This window comes from Mastacembelus armatus, chromosome 20, assembly GCF_900324485.2.
Source record: "Mastacembelus armatus chromosome 20, fMasArm1.2, whole genome shotgun sequence".
In the NCBI taxonomy this organism is placed as follows: Eukaryota; Metazoa; Chordata; class Actinopteri; order Synbranchiformes; family Mastacembelidae; genus Mastacembelus; species Mastacembelus armatus.
This window is the reverse complement of record NC_046652.1, coordinates 3,210,760-3,231,757: the sequence shown is the minus strand read 5'-3', so window position 1 is coordinate 3,231,757 and position 20,998 is coordinate 3,210,760. Positions and strand designations below refer to the sequence as shown.

Genomic DNA, 20,998 nt, shown 5'->3' with positions numbered 1-20,998 from the left:
ATTTGCTCTCTTTTCTCTCCTCCTATTTTAGTTACTTCACTATTATAACACATGCGTATCTGCGTATCATGTACGGGCACAGGCATGTGCACATATATGACTGTATGCATGTATATTTATGCTCATTATTATTATTATCTGATTTCAATTTTTTGTAAATCATTTTGATAAGTCCTGTGTCAAAAATTGTTCCCCACCACCACCCCACCCCATACTTATTGTTTAGAGTGGTGGAAAGCAATAAAATATACTGACTTAAGTAGTGAACCTACTACTTCAGTAATCTTAAATATTTACATGCTTGCGTGAGTTTTCTCTCACAGTCCAAAAACATGTATGTCAGGTTGATTGGTGACTCTAAATTGCCCATAGGAGTGAGTGTGAGTGTGTGAGGTTGTTTGTCTCTATGTGGCCCTGTGATGGACTGGGGACCTGTCCAGGGTGTACCCCTGCCTTTCACCCAAAGAGAGCTGGGATAGGCTCCAGCAGATCCCTATGACCCTGGTTAGGAATAAGAGGGTATAGATAATGGATGGATGGATGGACAGTATATGGCAATAAGAGCTACACTGAGCCAGCTTTTGAAGCTGTGTTAGCCTGTTATGCAACCTCACAACAGTTATTTTTAGAACTGTGTTCTTTTTCCAATGCCAGGAAATAATGAAAAATGTCAATTTTGCAAAAGACAGGGTAATGTCTTGTTTTGGCTAGTAGGTTAGTTGAAAAGTTTTTTTACAGTTGGATGTGTAGCCAGAATATTTTTGCCTTACTTCATCATGTTGAGACCTGTCCCTGAGAGAACAGTTGGTTCTAATATATTTTCTAACTATGCCATTTACTTTTTTAATACAAAATCACACACATCGAGTCAGAACAAGAGATTATCCAGGTCATCAAATGAAGATCCAGGTTTCTGCAGCAGCTGTGTAAAACTGTTTTGCTGGGCAGACAACATTCCTGTTTCTTTGTAGTATTGTTGCCAATAATTAGCTGTGAGTCTACGGTAAAGTCATTCATATTTGTATTTAGTCCTGCCACTTTTACATTCTCATCTGAGCAAATAATATTTTCTTTCGGTGGACATCCTCCTTAGAGAAAGTGGGCAACCTACTGCTAACTATCTCCAGCTAATCCCAGAGAGTCTTTGTAGATCTAGAAAAGCAAAAAGCAGGAACAAAGGGTCTCCATTGAACATTAAATGCAAAGTTGACTTTTTGCCATATCTGTTGTATGGGAGTATCTTGCACAGTTGTACAGAATTATTATTATTTCTGACTGACTTATAGGGAAGAAAGACATTTACATCAAAGTGTCTATGACTACAAGCCAAGATCAGTTGTGTGAAGGAGAGACACAATTTGTGTTGAAATGGCAGGCCTTAAGAGGACATTTGCAAATTTAAACACAACAAAAGAAGTACTGATAGTTCCACACACCCATTACTTGAAGCAGATCTTCAGTGACTAATCTGCTGTTAAACTAGGAGACAGGAATGTGTCTATGTACACTCAGATCTACTGGTTATAAGCATTTACTGTTACAGAGGTGGCAAAAATGGTTAAAAAACAATAACAATATGTGCAAACAAACCATAAATGTAGAATGTAATTAAACTGTACTGTAACTAGGGTACCCTTTTATGACTGAAGTGGCAATTTCCTTGCTAAAATTTTAAAAAATGCACTGAAGTAAAGGCAATATTTTATAGCCTAACATCCATCTTTAAAATTGTTTAGATGATCACCAAGGTGTTACTTTGAACATATGTTTTAGCATTGAGGTCATTTAGTTACAGTTTGTACTGAACTGCGTTATATTCAGATGTGTTCCTACAAATTACAATGCTGTATGCGTACAGTCGTTAAAGGCCAGTCTGTAATCCTCCAGGTGCATACCAATGCTAATGTGCTGCACACCTGTACACCCACCCCCCATACACACCCACAATGCCAACACACTACTGAACACCCTGGCTTATGCAAGAGCAGAAAGATCAGTAGAGATGCTAATGTGCCCGTTAGGCTCCCTGTTCTCACATCATTTTACCACTAACAGAGTCATTACCATATCAGCGAAGAACAAGAGGGAGAACACAAACAACCATTTGCATGGTGATGTGCAGGCTAATCTAATTCATCTTTGTGAAAAGAAGTGCAAATAGAGGAAAAATCTGGCTGCATCAACATGTCCAGGCCACTGAAGAGGAAGAGGAAGAGTGTTTGGGATTTGAAGCTCTAAGCTCAGTCTTTAGCCACTTATGTGTAAAATGCTTGCCCCTATTTACTCCAGCCTTGTTTTTACTCCTCATAACACCTCAGAACAAACTACTCTTTTGAGCACCTTAGTGGTTTCACTGTCAGCACTGAAACAGAAGTATTAAGGGTTTATAAAGTGTTTATGCCACAGACCCTGATAGTAAATTTAGTTTATTGATCTGGATCTGACTCTCATGAAAATAAACATAATTTGCCATGCCACTACAGGATACAGCAGTCATGTGTTCAAGACTTAGGAGGCATTAGAGACTATGTGCTGAAAATACAGCCCATTATAGTTATCTCTAACATTAAAACATTAATCTAAAATGAAGTATTGACAACATCTCTCATCTCTCTTTTGGTTACTAAAGTATTTTTCATTTGATGTCTTTTTAGGGGGCAATGTAGAGAGGAATATAAAATTGTTTGGTACACAATATATTCATCCAGACATGATGATTAATTTCATATTCCTGCACTCAAGATACCATAGAAATGTTCTGTTTTCCTAAATTTCACTATGACAAGGTTGCAAACAAACAAAAACAGAAACAGAATAAACAGTCTAACATGTTTCATGTTTGTCCCCTGCATAGCATTTAATATGAAGCTGCAATTCATCCAAAGGCTTAAAAAACAGTACCTTAGTATGGCTCAGTAATTTAAATGCTAATTACAATTGTGCTCATATATTTATATGTTCCTGGCACAATTTAATAAATATTGGTAATTTTTCTAAATCTAATCAATTTTTAAAAAATCTAACCACTTTCCTTAGAAAGAAGTTTTTGCATTTACAGCTTTTAAATATGGCCAGTCTTTCTCATTTATGAGCATGTAAGTCTCATGAAAATATGTGTCTACCTGGTTTTATACTCTTTTAAATTTAATTTAAAAAAACCTTCTGACAGGCCATACACTGACATGACATTTCTTACTCCATGAAGTGGCAATTTCTGAAGTGAAATAATAAATGAAATCAAAATAATTCCACTAAATGGAATTACATTAACCATAAAATAATAGTCACAAAGTGAATCAGGGGCTTTTGGTCCCAGAATCCCAGGGTTGACTGTGGAAATATGCAAGAGGCCTTTTTGCCTGTATTTTCTTATGCAGCATTAAGATAAATCCACTAAAACTAGAAACAGTGTGTGTAGTGGTTCTTAGATTATTTTATTTGACTTTCTCTTTATGTTTTATGTAAACATTTGGCATCTGTTTGTGGTCATTTCCACTTCTTTTACTTGTTTTGTGTTTTGTTTGGTTGTTTTGCATATTTCATTTTTGGTCAAGTCTTTATTTTGGTCTGTGGTGTTATTTTCTGTTTTTGTCATTTTGTGATTTAGTTGTTTGACCTTTCTTTTTTCTCCCAACCTAAGGAAAAAAAAAACAATTTTAAAAATAAAGAGTGAACCTTGGCCAATGACTGGCCTGGCTACCGCCCATTAAGAAGGACTCTGGTTGGATTGGTTCAAATTAAAACATCCACCTATACGACCCTGCCCACACCCACCCTTATATAAACAACATGGTAGCTCGGGGTGTTTTCATTTTTACAGGTTAATTGGTCGTAGGTGTATGAGCTGACCTGGTACTCGCTTTTATTTACTTCAGGCCATTTTACGCCACTTTGGCAACAACATTTGTTGTACTTGCATTGTTGTTTGTTTTTGTCAGGTCCAGAGACATGGCAGACTGGAAGCCGCAGATAAATTACAACTACAACACCTCTTACCACGCCTATGCCTACGGCCTTGTGTACCCCGGACCCCAGCAAGGCCACGGGAACCTGAACAGCTGGGGTGAAACAGGGGTCATGGACCTGAGCAACTCCAACCCTGGGGTGACGCAGGCCTACTACTCCGCCGCAACCGACAGGACCCGGGACGACCCTGCGCCTGAAAGTCCCGAGCAGCTTGCTGCCAGCGGCCATTGTCAGTACCCAGTCTACCTCGGTGACACCCAGGCAGGCCGTCTGCTCCTATCCGGGCCACACCAGGCCACCTACGAGGCACGGGCAAACGAGGTCCGGCGGGCCGGGAGCGAGTCAGCCAGTGACTCGGAGGCTCACACCTCACCAGGTGGGTACACTAAGCTTCAGTTTCCTCAGGTGCAGATATTAGCACAGAAACCAGTCAGCCTGTGTGGAATACCTAATTCAATATAAGGTCCTGTGTCAGGTAACACATTGCTCTGTTTGCCACTTGTAGCTGGGTGTGTTTTTTTTTTTTTTTTTTACTTCACAAATCCAGCTCAGGTGCTTTAAATACACACGTTTGTGGAGCCAAAATTAAAGTATGTGTTCTCTGTCAATGTTGATTTTAGATTTATGGAGTTCAGACAGGAGCAGAGAAGGAAGTGTCCCCCAGGAAGACCCCACCACCTGGGCTGAGAAAGAGCTTCACGATGAGGCAAGCACGAGTCCAGAGGTTGGTGAGGATGTTTACAGCTCTGTGATGGAGGATCCACAATCCTTTGCTGTCATTGGGAATGAGAACACCAACACCACGTCTTTACGCCTACCCTTAAGTGCCCCAAAGAAGCCAAGCACTATATCTGTGAATAACCCCAAAGGGAAGGTCCGGGCAGTGTTCTCAGAGAGTCAGATGAATGCTCTTGTCCAGCGCTTCACTGTTCAGAGATACCTCACTCCAGCTGAAATGAAGAACCTTGCAGAACTGACGGGGCTGACCTACAAACAGGTGAGGGGGGTTTATGTGTTACTGAGTCACAAGGATTAGAAAATTTAAATTCTCGACCCTTTCTAATCTGTGGGGTCTCTCTTGTTTTTGTAGGTCAAAACATGGTTTCAGAACCGTAGGATGAAGCTAAGGAGGCATCAAAAAGAGATTAACTGGGCGTGTGAGCGCTATACCATCAACAAGGGCGGCCTCATCCATGGAGCTATGTACAGCAACATTCCCTCTCATTTCCCGACGGTAAGCAGTTCCCATTATCTGCAATAAATAATTTGTTAGTAGGCTCACATACATATGCAATTTTCATTTTAATTGTTTAATTTAATTTTAAAGTGTTTATATGATTCTGCACAGGAGCTGTGTGATTTCACTGGATCAATACATTTAGCTGTTTTTAAAACTCAAAACACTAAAGGCAAAGATGTTGTAAGATGTAAGTGGGATCAGGCTATTCTTTTGCATACTAAATAAACACCTTTTGTCTTTCAGTATCAGGGAGAGGCCCGGCCCAAAGATCATTACAACCAACAGATGGTAGAGACCACCTTTAGGAAGACTGCTCCACAGAACCTAGCCTTTTTTTTGGCTGCTGGATCTGCTGGCTACCCGTCCTGGTCATCCGGCGCATCCGAGACTACAGTGCCCACCAGACCCCAGGTGGCTGGCTGGCCCATACCCTCAGGCGTTGGCCATTTTGACTGCAATCCCAGTGCATTCAACTCAGCTGCTGCAAATAATGCTGTTCATGACATGGGCTTTGAAAGGAAAGATGGGAGCCTGTCAGCAGCCACAGCTCCTTAGACACAGTGATAGTACATACCACCAACCACGAGTCAGATCTATGAAGTGACAGGCATAAAGGCTTTTCTGTAAATCTTACCCAACATCCAGGTTTGTTTTTAGGTTTCCTGACTGTAATGAAATGTTTTCTTAATTGGGTATACATATGCCTTGTTCATACTCTTGTTCAAAAGTATCTCACCTTTTATCTCGAGGTTTTATTTTTATATGCAACTATTTAATGTGTTTGTTATTTGTGCTTGATGATGCCAGATTGCTTTGCTGATGTTCCAGTATATTTTTTTTTCTATAAATACAGGTTCACTTTGGCAACGTAAAATATTGTCTTCATTTAACTTTTTGGAACTATGGAAAACATAAAATGGTATAGTATCTCGATTATTTCAGCGGACAGTTTTGCCATGGTCGCTAATTACAAACACTAGCTCAGCTATCTCTTAAATGGCTAAAAGTGAAATATGTTTCATATACAGGACATCAATTCTACTGGAGCAGTTTTCCAACAGAATAAAGCTGTCCAGAAGAAATTAGCAGATGATGCCAAAGCCAAGTACAGGGTTCAAATTTGTATTGGGTCTTGTGTCAAGGGTGGAAAACCCACATGACTAATATATGTGCTTCAGGGCATTAGATCTGAATCCAGCATAATGAATCAAATAACATTTGCACCTGAAACAAAGTGCTAATTCTACTATAGTACCAGCATAATTTAATGAATTGTTCTCTAATTACATCACATTGCAAGTCATCAAATGTCATGAATATCCATGAACTCACATGAGCCCACTGAACTTTGATTACACCAATAAAATACAAATATTTGATGGCACCAGAACATCTTTATATCTATGCTGTTTGCACACCATACTTGTTTTACTGTCACATGTTGCACAGTAACCTTGAAGCACTTCTGAACAAATATATTAGGTTTAATAACATGGAAGCTTGTTTGTATTTTTATTGCCACATATTAACATGTCTGAGGTGTTGTGGTGCTGCAGTTTCAGTCTTGAAAGGCTGCTCCAAGTTTTACAAACCAGATGATACTGTCCTTGCTTTGAAGCACCAAATCATTTGTTTCACAAATAGAAGGAAAAATGGAAGACATACAACAGATAGACCCTTATAAAATAATGAAAATAAAGTATGAAGCCCTGGGTAAAAAATTTGCTCAGTGGTTTGCTGGGAATACTGTATTAAAAATTATTTTATTGAAAAGGCTATATTTACAACTGAACCAAAAGTCACAGTCACTGGTGACCATAACGTACAATAACAATATTGCTCTCATCACCAACATTTTGCAAAAGCTCTTGAAATCAATATTCCTCTTATCCACTAGTGGGCCATAAGGAGCTTGACAGGACCAACACAAAATATAATTTTATACTGATCATATTTGATTAGCATGCCACATTTTTTATCTGTGGAGTATAACTGGAAATAACATTACATAATCAGATCAAACCTACAGCATAAGTCAGCTGTCTCTGTGTGCAACCAGTGCACTCCTGGAAATAAGGAATAAGTAGATCCTGCCAAGCCTTGAGAGACCTGAAGTAAAAACAGATGCCAAATTGCATTGTACAGTGATTAAATTGTTTCACTCGTGTAAGCTTTTTTACCCATTCACTCCAGTTGACACACAATCATTTTGTACCGAAATATACCATTTTATCATTAAATACATGATTCCCCCTCTCACAACTTGCATTTTGTCTGTCCATCCATTTATCCATCCATCCATGAGTCCCTTATTCTAGTAATTACATCTCCTGTAATTCATTCATTAGCTCTTGTCACGTTATCATAAAGGCCCCTGTTTCTCCTCCCATAGGCCCCGTAGGAGGTGCATGTGTGTGTGTCTGTGTATGACTGAAAGAGCAAGAGAATGAAGATTGTCTATGTATGCAATGAGCAAATTTTTATTTAGAGGTGCACGTGTGTGTCTATTTGCACATTTTGTGTCTAGTCCATCTTGAGGCTACGGTAGATGTAGCGAATAAATGCCAATGAGGCCCAGAATGACACACTGCCTAGCATCAGTGAGAAGACCAGTGCTGTGAGCAGAGAGTAGCCGAAAAACTCTGTGGTCTGGACCAAGCCGCTCATAGAGGACCGATTCCGGTAATAGAAAACAGAGTAGACAAAGATGAAGAGCCCAGTAGAACCGGTGCTCAGCACACTCCGCCACCACCACCGGTAGTCCTCGCCTGATAACAAGAAGTAGGTCAGTGCCACAGAAATGCAGGCTCCCACTGAGAGAAGGATGGCAAACACACAGAGCAAGATGCCATACAGGGTGTAATGCTCTCTGCCCCAAACAGTAGCAAAGATGTAGTATAGCTCCACTGAGATGGCACTAAGGGATAGAAAAAACAGAAAAGAGGGATTAGTGTGATGAAATTTAACCAACAGGCTCTGCTTTCTATAGCTTCTGTTAGGGTTCATACATCTGTTAAATTGAATGTGCTGACAAAGGCCATTAGTGTGACAAAAATGTATCATATCAAATGTTCAAACAAATCTGGGCCTAGATAATGTAAAATTAACAGAAAAGCTTAATAGCTCATAATCAGAACAACCAAATTGTGCACTAAAAACTCACTGCAGAGGGTAATCCAAATATAATGTACCACTATAATGTTTACCACTGGTTTTAATTCAATTCTTCACTTTTTCACTGCTCTCCGTACTACATGGTAAAACTTTATCCTATTAAATGTTCCCCTGATTACAGCACCGGTTTTTCACACTAAAAGACTGTTTACCTGAATGGCAGGAAGCCACCGATGGCCATGTGTACAGCTGTATGTTTGTACCATGGCTGTGTGGGAATCTGTCGAGGGATGCTGCGAGTGCGGCAGGGTGCCTGGAAGCTGCCAGCTCGGTTCTTTCCCATAATGCCACCGATGACAGTGAGGGGGAAGCCCACCAGCACCCAGGCACCCAACAGGAGGAGCACAGTAGTGGCAGGAAGAGCCTGAGTGGAGCCGCACCACCAATGAATTGAATTCACAACACTCCACGTGAAGAACAGAGGAGCTGTGGGAACAATGAACCAAGTGATTAAATGTGGCCATAGGAACAGTTTTAAACTTTATTTTAAAACTTTTGCCTCAGATTGTTTAAATTATCTGTTTTATTGTTGTTTTCAAAGGTGAAAATGAGATAAGACTGTTCATTTTTTTGAAAAATTTTAGTCATGATGAGAAACAGAATAAAGGGAATATACCACATGGGTCCATGAACATCCTGCTATTGGCAAACATAAGATTATTCCTTCTTATCCAACTCACCAGAGAACAAAGATGATGTAAGGATGATGTTCCACACCCAGCGCTGCCCATTGATCTGTGTGTAGAACCTACATGAAACGTAGCCTGACACACAGCTTGTCAGAGCATATAGGACTATAGCTGCTGAGTTGATGGCACCATGGCGGTGCACATTGAACATTCCCAGCAATGCCATTACGATGATCCCTGTAGCAACGAGGAGACATTAGGGTGATTGGACTCTGGCATATGAGGTATATACATATTATTTTCATAGGTATTTCATTATAAGATTTCAGCACAGACGGTCGCCATGAGTCCGTGTTGCACCGAATACCAGTCTGCTCAGTGTTTGAACAGAATATCAGTAGTCTGTCATATTGTTTGCTAGTTTAACAGACTGTGTGTGTCTGTCCATGATCAGTCGTGCTTGAGAATAAATACTCACCTGTGGCAAGGGTAAGAAACTGCGCCCCCACTCCCAGCATGGCACACAGCAGGCTTTTGTAGGGGGGGAACCTGAAGACTTCAGTATGTATGATCTTCCAGCCGTTGTCTCCCTGGTCTAGATCATCACAGCCCCCCTCCTCCTCCACATTGTACCTGGAAGTAAGGGAACAGTGTTTTCATCCAGGATGTTATATTTTACTTGAGATGGAGGAAAGTCTCTTTTACATTACAGTGCTGCAGGGAACAAGGTGTCTGTGAATTTCACTGAAAAAACAGTTGGCTTCTGTTGGTCCAAGTCATTTGCCACAGCATGTAAAATCTAAATAAAATAAATTATTTATCTTGGAACTGATGTCCATGGTAGAGATATGCATTCCTTCTGTGTAGTTCTGCGTTGGATCAGTTAGTGGTATGGATGTCCTATCTACATATTCTGCTGTAATCAAGGGCTTTCTTTAATCACCTTTTGTTGCTTTTAATGGGATCTCTACACTACTTCATTGGTAGTATGGTAGTTTCAGCTCTTTCCATAGACAGATTAGGATCAGGACTCATACCAGGAGGTTTCTTCTTATCCACTGCTTTACATGTATATTTTGGGCCATTGTCCTGCAAAACAACAGCACTCTCTGACCCTCAGCAGTATGGTTCTCACCAGATCATCTTCTTCAAATTTAAGATTCATGACATGCTGTGCCAGATACAGCAAAGCAACCCTATCACATCACAGTAGGGTCTTCCTGGGTCTTCTTCCATGGAGCCGACTCTCATTCAGACACCAAAATACAGTGCAACTGGACACTGTTGAATCTTGGTAGTGGGGCTCAGCCTGTATCTGCTTCTAAGCTTTGGTCCTTTTTGCATCCTTCAAATTGTCCTTCTGTTCAATCTCAGCTCATATTTCCTAATCCAACCTTTAAATAACAATAATTATCGTGCTCACAGGAGAATATTGAGCTACTCAGACATGATCTTTTTGCCTTTACCTCAACCACACAATTTTTTCTTCTCTTGTCCATGTTCAGTGTGGAGCACATAATGACACCCAACAACACAAGAAGAACCTTTGTCCATTTAAACAGGCTGAAGGACCGATAGGAAGAGTGAGGGCACCTGTGATACGACAATATTACAACCCATTTCTTTCTCACCACATCTAAGGCATACTAATAATTGTGCTCTCTCCCTCTCTCTCTCTCTCTCTCTCTCTCTGTACCTTCTGCAGGTGTCCCTGGTCCTGGAGCTGTTTATCGCTGATGTGCAGTTACTGGCCCCACCAACTTGTAGTGTCTATTTGTTGTTTATTGTTGCTGTTCTTTTCTCTCTGCTCTATCCACTCACCCCAACCGGTCGAGGCAGATGGCCGCCCAAACTGAGCCCGGTTCTGCTGGAGGTTTTTTTCTTCCGTTAAAGGGAGTTTTTTCCTCTCCACTGTCGCCAAGTGCTTGCTCATAAGGGAATTGTTGGGTTTTTAGTTTTAGTTTTTGTAAAGTGCCTTGAGATGATTTGTATTGTGATTTGGCGCTATACAAATAAAATTGAATTGAATTGAATTGAACTAATAACTTTGTCTAAAACATATCTTTATCACAAAACATATGAATGAATTAAAACTAAAATGAAGCAAAAAGATGTGAAAACCAGACCATTTCCACATGACCACAGCTTGTAAATAGATAGTAAAATTAGGACTGCACCTCTGATTTTTTCATACTGATTAGGTAATTCATTTTCCATATAAAATATTGAAAAAAATTCAGACCCCAATGTGATGTCTTCAATCTGCTTGCGCTGAATATCAAACTATAACAAAAAATATTCCAAGATGTTCAATTAACAATAACACAAAATCAAATTCCATTTAAGACATGAAACATAACATTTCCTAGACACTGGCCCAGAAAAAAACAGTTGAGCTGCTTTGCCGACTGACCTGGCAAAGTCATTCTTAAGGACCCGCATCAGGATGATGATGACGAAGCCCAGCAGCAGCACTACCAGCACCAGAGAGTTGATTATGGACAGCCAGTGGATCTCCAGCGTTTTGGGGAAGAATGAGTAGTCTCTGAGGCGTTCAGCTCTCCGTGCATGAGGAAGAGAGGACTCGAACCAGTGGACGCTGTAAGTGTGGATGACTGTCAGGGTGCCTCCACCCACCCCGACTCCACCCACAGCTAAACCTGCCCCTTCCTCCAGGGGAACTGGTTTGACATCCTTCACTGAGACATTGGCGAAGATCACAGAGTCTCCATTGAACTCAATGTTGAAGTCTAGATGAGTCCACAAACCCACCTGGTGGAGAGAGAAGCGAGACAGATCATATTACATGAGAAATATGTCATTACTGAGCATGTCAGAAATTATGAGCTTAGGAGCCTGGGAAACCGCAAACACAATGATAACTATGTGGTGCAATAAAAAATAATGGCTATAAGAAAGCTTAAGACACAAGTCAGCTTATGTGCCGCACAGTTTGTTAAGGATGGTGTTAATAAGTCCAGTACTGATTCAGTCAAGTTAATCCTAAGCAAGCTGATATAGTGGAAAAGAGGATGAGTAGAACAACTTCTATGTTTCAGAAACATAGAATCATGTTTGCTGCATAAATCATGCAGTGGCAGATCAACATGATGAACTAGTAACAAAGTCTGTGTGTTAGCGTGTACTGTGGACTTATTTTCACATATTGAATATCCTGTTTTTTGCTCTTATTTTTAACCATTCAATTGACCATATTTGGGAAAACTTCAGTGTCTGAAATGTCTCTGTCCCCTGTATGGTCTTTGTTTACCCATGGAAGTTCGGTAACATTTGTGATGTAGCCACGTTGATCTTGATGTGTATTACACCCTCCAGGCATGGAGTAATAGAAAATAAAAAGGGTCCCAATACAAAAGGTTTACCTTGTGGCTGTGAGGCAGGAAGCCGCTCTCCTCTATGTATCCCACAAAACCCCAGATTGGAATGTCATCCAGGACAAATTCAAAGTAGTACAGCTCCTCAATGGCTTCACGAAGCTGGTCCACCTAAAACACACAAAACATATCTTTAATCGCATCACTTGTGTTACAAGAAAGATTTCTGCTTGCAGTACAAATAATATTTTAAGTGTTTATTTAACTGAAGTGATTAATAGATTTCAAGATTAAACCGCGCTTTAACGGTTAACCGGTCATAAAGCCTCCTCTACACTGAGTGCTTCTATTGCAACTTGTATATTTTTTTTATACAAAGATCGTATAAAAGCCTTTACTTAATCAGCCACATCCTAAGTATTCCAATCGGTTTCAACCTGACAAGGTCTTCATCAGTGCTGAATGATTAAAACAGATCATTTACATCTGGTGCATCAACAAAATCTACCCTTGTGGAATCAGAAAAAGTGGTTTTATAACACAGCTCTTGACTTGCAACATTCACTGTCCAGTGACTTATAGACGTATAGAAAGTGTGTAAATAGATACCTGTTTCTCTGAAAGAGTGAGATGGCAGAGAGTTTTTTTCTCCACGTTCTCTTTGAATCTAATGTGATATAATGACTCTGCCATTCTGTCACCATCCAATACTTCTCCCAGACTCAGGGACTTGTGGTGCACCTGAAGAAGACGTGTTACAATAAGTTACAACGTGTAAGAAAACTAGGCCTAAGCTTTAATTTGTCAATATTCTGTGAGCAAGTGATTTTAAAACAGCACATAATGCTATGAGGTAGTTATAACAGGCAGACTGAAAACAAAAACCCAGCTGGGAACAATTACACAGTAGTAATAACTAGGTTACTGTGAAAGTGAGCGTCCACCAAAAGAATCACTCTTTACTTAATGACCTCAAAACCATGAGTCATGAATTAAATCTTTAACAGAACGACCAAACTCAGCTCATGTTGCCAGGTGTAGAGCAAAGATTCAACGTTTTTTTTTTTCCACTGTAAACAGTCTCATGTTTTTTCTCTCTGTATTAACAGATTTTGTGGCAATTCAGCCAAACTCTTGCATAGGAACACAAACACATACACAAAAACACATTTCTTATTGATCTTACAGTGACCTCAGAAAGTATGTAGCTCCCTTCACTGTTTGCACACTTTAGTTTGGGGTAGACTTAACTTTAAATTGATAAAATTACTGTTATATTAATGATAGAGAGTCGGACTTGCAACCTGAAAGTTGCGGGTTCGAGTCTCAGGACTTATACCCTTATTCGGACTAATAAGGGTAAATAACATAACAACAAAGATTTCTTTAAGACTCTACAAGTTTTGTAAACCTGGATTTGGGCAGTTTATCCAGATCCTCTCAAACTCCATCACCAGATGTTCACTTGGACTTCAGGACTTGGTTTTTGCCCTGACATGTGGTGTGGATTCTGGGACCTTATCTGCACAGGTGCATTAAAACCATGCCCAATCAATTCAATTTGCCCCACGTGAACTTCAATCAAATATGAAGGAAAAATAAAGCAACTAGTACTTCACTACAAGCAACACAGGGTCTGACTTTTTTTAAATTTAAATCAAAGATTTAAATAAGTTTTAATACATTTTTAGACATGTCTAATGCTTGGAGTGTCATCCAGGACGAAAGTTAATTTTGGTTACTGAGTGAAGACTAATGGGCAAAATGGTAAGTTTATCTTCTTAACATTAAATCTACAACACAGTGAAGTTTGCAAAAGTGAATGGATGTGAATATGGAGACACCTTTTAGCATTTTTTACAAGAAACGTTGAGAGTTAGGTGTTATCTTTACATTATTATCTCCATTTCGGTAAACAAGACACTCTCCTGTTACTCAGTGTGCTACAACAGTCACACACAATGAAACATAACAAGGACTAACCTTCTCTGGCCTGCAAACAGGCAGGGTATAGTAGTGATAAGTCTCCTGGGGGTTATGATAAGGACCCACTTTGTTGACATAGAGAGTCACATTGTCCCCCTGCTTGAAGCCCACTGCCAGGCCTGAAAACAACCAGAGAATCAAGACGCAGTGCAGACCCATTGTCCTCCAGCAGCCACCAGGCAGGTGTCCTATTCCACACTGCATAACCCCTGTTGTGAAGACGGACAGGGATGTGTGTTATTCAAACAAGACTGTCTCTCCTCAGTCCAGGAAACGAGCTCATGCCAGTGCCATTTAGGACAGTATTATCAACACAGAAATTTATATGCACTGCATCAGACAAGACAGCAGAAAATAAAGGGAGAAATGAGAAACACTGTGTAGCTAATATGAATTACTATGTATTTCATCAGTGTTACAGGAGGTAAGGGGTGATCATCTGGGTAAGACTGGCCCTCACAGGGCAGATACTAAAAACCACATGTGTTTCCTCACTGGTCTGGCCCATTAACACCACAGACCTACGAACACAGTCAATGTCTAGTGAGTTAGGTTAAATAAGATGGAAATAAGTGCAAGGTCAGGTGTTAAAGTGCCACAGATCACATCCTGTTTTATTCCCTCACAGCGATTATAATGAAACGACTGATCAGCTAACTCATAGCTAAATCTGTTTACCAGGCTCCTTGTGGTGTCACTTCAGCCCCGATGCTGCAGGAGCGACAAAAACCAGTCTTTCAGCCGGATCCCTCGGACTCCAGGCCCCGACAGCGTCGTCTGTGCTCCGGTATTGTGTTGACTTTACTGTAAATATTTGCATCCCAATATCTTGGAAATCCTCATTGCGAGGTCCGTTTTTGTAGCCATGGTGCTCACATACACGGAGGGTTTTATTGAGACTTAGGACAAGGTAAAAGACTCGGTCCGCTCCACGTCACCTTACAAAATAAAAATACCCACAGCTGACTTTTCCGGAGTGGGCGGGGATATAAAACACACCGAGGTTACACACACCGGATGATGTTTAGTCCTGCAAGCTTCCTGAAATTTCCGTCTTTTATCTCAGCGGTTTATCGAAAAACTAAAATTGAACAGTTTGATTCCTAAGCGACTTTTATTTTACTGACCGGAATCTCTTCCGCCTCAAGGACCCCGTCTGTTTTTTCTCTCTACAACTTTATTGAATCACTCATGTACAAAACATAAACCAGGGACAGTCACACATATTTTAGTTATATCGCAATAGGTCTGAATTCCCCTGATCCACAGATAAGAGGAACCATTGTATAGTATACTATGTAATATACTTCTTCTTCTTTTATATTAAAATGCTGCAGTTACCCAATAAATCAATAAATAATCATAAACTGGATGACCTCTGTAAAACCCAGTTCTTCATACAACTGTGACTAACCAATTTTATTTCTATTTAGGGTCACAGGGATCTGCTGGAGCCTATCCCAGCTCTCTTTGGGTGAAAGGCAGGGGTCCACCCTGGACAGGTCACCAGTCCATCACAGGGCCACATAGAGACAAACAACCTCACACACTCACACTCACTCCTATGGGCAATTTAGAGTCACCAATCAACCTGACATACATGTTTTTGGACTGTGGGAGGAAACCAGAGTACCTGGAGAAAACCCACACAAGCACAGGGAGAACATGAAAACTCCACACAGAAAGGCCCCTGCTGGGTTTCAAACCAGGAACCTTCTTGCTGTGAGGCAACAGTGCTACTCTTCCACCTCCTGTTAGTTCACTAATGGATTATTTAGCTGGCCTGAACTATTAAGGTCTGGCATCACATTTGTTAATATTTATTCCACTCTAATCTGATGCAGATAAAGTACTGAAGATAGAAATAGGTCAAAGGCCGACAGCCCAGAAAGTCCAGCAGGCTGTTAGATAAGTATTGGTAAAATTGGTGAGACACATGCATCATCTCCACAGAAAACAACCATCATTTTTCAAAATAATTTGTATTACGATTATATCACTGTAGTTGTGTGTGCACACAGCTTTCCTCTGTAATGAGGCACTTAATTATCAATATTTCAGTTTTGCTCACTTTAATGTGTCAGTGTGAGCTCTGGGTAAAGTGATTTATATCAGGGTTTGTACTAATTATGACCAGTTATTACTAATTATTAATCTGTTATCGGTTATTATCCTATCACTGCAAAGTTCACCTAAAAAAGGCCATTGACAAAGTCTTTATGGCACCAAGATGAGTGAAAATATAAACTTTAATAAAGTTTAGAGGCCAGACCAGCTCAATCGTGCCCGCGCCGTCGATGCGCGCATCTTCACTGACGCGCTGATCGACGGATCGATATGTAATGTCTGCGGTTTGATTTCCCGCGAAATAAGCGACTATCCCGCCGCAGTGAGGGGGACAGACTACATCCAAACTGGTGGTGAGTGTGTAGTAAATAGCTAATAATGTTTAACCCCGAGTATCGCTCAGTGAAAGGGATGTCGTGTGTTTCGATAACAGCCTTTAGACCGGGGGTTAGTTTGTTATTGTTTTTAGCCCGCAGCTAACCGCATTTAGCGGCTTCCCAGCACATATCCTGCACCCAAAAGTGCTAACTAAATAATCCGTCCATGCAAGCTGAGCCCGGTTTACCGTGGATGCGCACGCTTGAGATATGTCTTACAAATAATCACACACCAGCAGATGGTGCATATAAACAAGCTAAGCGATGAAGCCCGGGTCGGTTAACGGTATTGTCCTCCCACCACCAATCCAGCTGCATGGGGGGAGATCTAGCTCAGGTCCTAGACACTGAGACCACTTTAAAGTGAAGTCAGGGTGAACGCCAAGCATGAAGACTCACTTATGTCATGTTTTCCAGACTTGTTTTGCACAATGGGAATACACGGACTTGCCAAGGTGATTGCTGACCAGGCCCCTGGTGCCATTAAAGAACAAGACTTCAAGAACTACTTCGGTAACTGTCACGGGTCTCATGGAGGCTGGTGGCTGCAGCAGATAACACTGAAAGTTCAGTGGTACCCCTTGGGTAAATTGTGACAATGCTGTATCAGAGGAAGGTGGATCCATATAGACCAGAGCCTCCTCAGTCAGTAAACCACATGATTGTTAATTAAAAGTGGAATAGCTGTAGATATGCATCAAGACCACACAACCTCAAATATCCAAATCCTGCTTTGACCACAGCCACTATAGAAATGAAAAAACAAAACAAAACAAAACTCATATGACAGCTTAAAGAGAACCCAGGCTAATGCTGACATGGTGAACACATCCATAATGCTGTTTTTACTCATCCTAATTCTCTGGACTTTTGCAGGCAGGAAAATTGCTGTAGATGCCTCCATGTGCATCTACCAGTTCCTGATTGCTGTGCGACAGGATGGCAACGTTCTGCAGAATGAAGATGGAGAAACAACAAGGTACTGTACTGACAATAAAACACAGATAAAATTCAGATAAAGACACAGTTGTATATATATTAATTATAATGTTTTTGCCATGTGTTGGGTCTTTTTCTCAGTCACCTCATGGGAATGTTCTACCGGACAATCCGCATGCTGGAACATGGCATCAAACCTGTATACGTGTTTGACGGGAAGCCCCCACAGCTCAAGTCGGCAGAGGTTAGCATGTAGTGGCAGCTGGAGTGACCTCGCCATTTATTTTCATTGCTGTTTGTGCTGCTCAGTGCTGAGAGCTGTGACATAAATGAGCATTTTCTGTGTTTACTTGTGTCTTCACCTAAAGTTGGAGAAGAGAGGGGAGAGGAGAGCAGAAGCTGAGAAGATGCTTGCTCAAGCCCAGGAAATAGGTATAGTCAGTGCTTTTCACACTTTCTTTGATGGATGGTTCCAAACTGAATTTATTGTGTTTATTGTTTTATGTAGTAAATAAAAGGAATGAAAATTTCCACCACTACATCAAAATCAGTGTTATTTGATAAACTAAGGTTTATAATCCAATGTGATCAGTCTCCAATTATATATATTTTTTACATACATTTTATTTCTATGAAAGAATTTTACAAAAAACATTTTACCTGTTTTTATTTTTTCTCTCAATCCAGGGGAACAAGAAAATATTGACAAATTCACCAAGCGCTTGGTAAAAGTCACCAAGCAACATAATGATGAGTGCAAGAAGCTGCTGACATTGATGGGTGTGCCTTACATCGAGGTTAGATCAATATTTACTAACTTTCCCATTCTTTTTTTTATTCATTTATTCATTAGTTTCCACACTTACCTGTTTTTTGTCAAATAGACATTAAATTTCCTCCAAATCCCCAAAAGCATCAAATTGAATGGGTCAAGTGTGTGTGAAATGTAACTTGATGTGTTTTCTGTGGCAGGCTCCATGTGAGGCAGAGGCCAGTTGTGCTGCTCTGGTCAAAGCAGGGAAAGTCTTTGCCACAGCAACAGAGGATATGGATGGTCTGACCTTTGGCACCAATATCCTGCTCAGACACCTCACTGCCAGTGAAGCAAAGTAATGTTACACCTACAGAATTAACCTTGACTATTAGGCTGTTACAAAGATTATCTGGAAGTGATTTGATGGTTTTGTGATGTTGGTTCTGATGCAACTTCTGGTTTAATCTATGAGTTGATGTTATTTCAACATTTATGCAATTTAATACATAAAGGAATTTACTTGTTTCAGGAAACTTCCTATCCAAGAGTTCCACTTTAGTCGTATCCTGATGGACATTGGTCTGACAAATGAGCAGGTAATGTTCTTTTGCCTTTGGGAAAGGTGAAGCACATTATTCTTTGAACAGTGAGGGTATATAGGGTGACATTTCAGCCTTGCATTAACTCCTCTTTTTTGTGGTCCATTCTAGTTTGTAGACCTGTGTATTCTGCTGGGCTGTGATTACTGCGGCACCATCAAGGGGGTTGGCCCTAAGCGAGCCATCGACTTGATCAAACAACATGGCTGCATTGAGGAGATCCTTGAAAACATTGACCCTAGTGTAAGCTGATGTTTGCTCCAGTCCTGTTGTTCAGCAAGTTAAACAATGGACTTTGTTTTAACTGGTGGGTGTGTGTCTTGTTTGTCTTAATGCAGAAGCACCCTGCTCCAGAGGACTGGTTGTACAAAGAGGCCAGGAGTTTGTTTTTGAAGCCAGAGGTAGTGGACTGTTCGTCAGTGGAGCTGAAGTGGAGTGAGCCAGATGAGGAGGGACTGATCCAGTTCATGTGTAATGAGAAACAGTTCAGGTGAACTATCAACAAACTGTTTAATTCATCTGCTTTAGTTAGTCATTTCGCTTGCACTGATGACCAACTGGTTATACAACATCTGGCCACTAAGCTGCACTGTTGGCCATTTGTTGACTGGTTAGATTAATAAACTGAGCTTCATGAAGCAGTTCCATTGAAACGGCTCACAGTTTCTGAAGCAGTTGACAGTAAAATGGAGACATCTGTTGGCAACTCAATGATGGTTCAGGTCTATGGGTGGTGGGTGCGGGGGAGCTGGGACTGGGGCTGGGGGTACACCCTAGGTGCACAGAGACAAACACCCACACATTCACAAGCATTCACATTTATGGGACATTTAGAGTCACCAATTAACCTAACCTGTATGTCTTTGGACTGTGGGAGGAAAACCTGGAGTACCTGGAGACCTGATTATTTCTGCTCTAAACATTTTTTTTTCCTTCATATATTGTAAAAAAAAAAAAAAAAAAAGTTTTTATTAAATAAATTATTTGTGTGTTTGTGGGCAGTGAGGACAGGATCCGTAACGGCTGTAAGAAGATTATGAAGAGCAGACAGGGCAGCACACAGGGACGACTGGACTCTTTCTTCAGTGTCACTGGATCTTTGTCCACCAAACGAAAGGTACTTTTTTAGCATGTCTGGCTGCATTTAATTTCTCATGGATTTAACCTCTTCAGTATTACGTTGCAAGTGGTACTGCATGAAGGAGTCTATTCTGTATTTGCAGATTAGGTTGATTTGGTCAGTAAGTTTATTGCTAGTAGGTTTTATTTTTTTGGATGTATATATTATCAATTTCTCCAGTCCCTGATTTTGTTTTTGAGCAGTCGTACATGTATATTTACTTTCTGAATGTTGAACTCATTTTTACAATTTCTTTTGTCCAATGTAGGAACCTGAGACAAAAGGATCAGCGAGTAAAAAGAAGAAGACTGGAGCCACGCCGGGCAAATTTCGGAAGGGCAAATAGACTGAACACAAAGTAGCCTGGATTTGTTTGAGAAGTGATATTTGCTCTAAAATAAAAAGTTTCTAAGAGAACATAGAACTCCAGGTGAGCCAGGAGAAAGATGCAACACAACAGGTTATGTGTAAGGTGAACAGGAGTATATGATTATGATTTAAAAAAAGCAAAGCTGTTTGTGTTTAAGTTTTCAAATGTGTTTTCACTTGAGGAATAAAGGTAGATAATTAAATGTCCATATTACAATGTCATTTGCCTTTTGATTTTCTCATTTTAAGTCTTTTGTGCTTCTTATGATTTTCTATCATGCTGGTTGAGAGGCAGTGTGAACAGAATATGACAGTATGGAAAAGCATTCAGTGTTAAGTTTTTTTTTTTTTTTTTAGAAGTATTGTCTCTCTGCAGCATGAGTAATGTAGATTTCTGATGGGTGGAACTTGCAAAGCCATGACTTGTTCCACCACTAGTGGAA

General features: G+C 40.4%; 3 protein-coding genes across 3 annotated transcripts; 2 read left to right on the top strand and 1 right to left on the bottom strand.

Annotated features, from left to right (window-relative positions):
• The first annotated feature begins 3,948 nt into the window (after window positions 1-3,948).
• Window positions 3,949-5,761, top strand: nanog (nanog homeobox). Its single transcript, XM_026292624.1, has 4 exons — window positions 3,949-4,342; window positions 4,587-4,963; window positions 5,057-5,200; window positions 5,450-5,761. Exons 1-4 carry the CDS (start codon window positions 3,949-3,951, stop codon window positions 5,759-5,761), a joined length of 1,227 nt encoding a protein of 408 aa, XP_026148409.1.
• Window positions 5,762-6,704: 943 nt separating this feature from the next.
• tm9sf1 (transmembrane 9 superfamily member 1) lies at window positions 6,705-15,467 on the bottom strand. Its single transcript, XM_026292682.1, has 9 exons — window positions 15,009-15,467; window positions 14,328-14,539; window positions 12,954-13,085; window positions 12,393-12,515; window positions 11,423-11,781; window positions 9,488-9,642; window positions 9,061-9,246; window positions 8,533-8,806; window positions 6,705-8,123 (listed from the first exon to the last, which is right to left on the bottom strand). Exons 2-9 carry the CDS (start codon window positions 14,532-14,534, stop codon window positions 7,730-7,732), a joined length of 1,830 nt encoding a protein of 609 aa, XP_026148467.1. The 5' UTR covers window positions 14,535-14,539; window positions 15,009-15,467; the 3' UTR covers window positions 6,705-7,729.
• Window positions 15,468-16,664: 1,197 nt separating this feature from the next.
• Window positions 16,665-20,777, top strand: fen1 (flap structure-specific endonuclease 1). Its single transcript, XM_026292223.1, has 12 exons — window positions 16,665-16,750; window positions 17,192-17,287; window positions 17,651-17,753; window positions 17,855-17,957; window positions 18,082-18,145; window positions 18,401-18,510; window positions 18,686-18,822; window positions 18,997-19,063; window positions 19,178-19,309; window positions 19,405-19,556; window positions 20,069-20,183; window positions 20,455-20,777. The coding sequence occupies exons 2-12, from the start codon at window positions 17,206-17,208 to the stop codon at window positions 20,530-20,532; spliced, it is 1,143 nt and encodes a 380-aa protein (XP_026148008.1). The 5' UTR covers window positions 16,665-16,750; window positions 17,192-17,205; the 3' UTR covers window positions 20,533-20,777.
• The last annotated feature ends 221 nt before the right edge of the window (window positions 20,778-20,998 follow it).

Bases quoted from the DNA above. Each gene is read 5' to 3' on its own strand.
- tm9sf1 (XM_026292682.1), bottom strand. From the start codon at position 14,534: ATGCAGTGTGGAATAGGACACCTGCCTGGTGGCTGCTGGAGGACAATG. The intron at 12,516-12,953 runs GTATCTATTTAC...TGTGTGTTTTAG, and splicing joins TCACTCTTTCAGAGAAACAG to GTGGACCAGCTTCGTGAAGC. The intron at 9,247-9,487 runs GTGAGTATTTAT...TCGTTGCTACAG, and splicing joins GTTTCTTACCCTTGCCACAG to GGATCATCGTAATGGCATTG.
- fen1 (XM_026292223.1), top strand. From the start codon at position 17,206: ATGGGAATACACGGACTTGCCAAGGTGATTGCTGACCAGGCCCCTGGT. The intron at 18,511-18,685 runs GTTAGATCAATA...TTTCTGTGGCAG, and splicing joins TGGGTGTGCCTTACATCGAG to GCTCCATGTGAGGCAGAGGC. The intron at 20,184-20,454 runs GTACTTTTTTAG...TGTCCAATGTAG, and splicing joins CTTTGTCCACCAAACGAAAG to GAACCTGAGACAAAAGGATC.
- nanog (XM_026292624.1), top strand. From the start codon at position 3,949: ATGGCAGACTGGAAGCCGCAGATAAATTACAACTACAACACCTCTTAC. The intron at 4,343-4,586 runs GTGGGTACACTA...TGTTGATTTTAG, and splicing joins GGAGGCTCACACCTCACCAG to ATTTATGGAGTTCAGACAGG. The intron at 4,964-5,056 runs GTGAGGGGGGTT...TTGTTTTTGTAG, and splicing joins CGGGGCTGACCTACAAACAG to GTCAAAACATGGTTTCAGAA.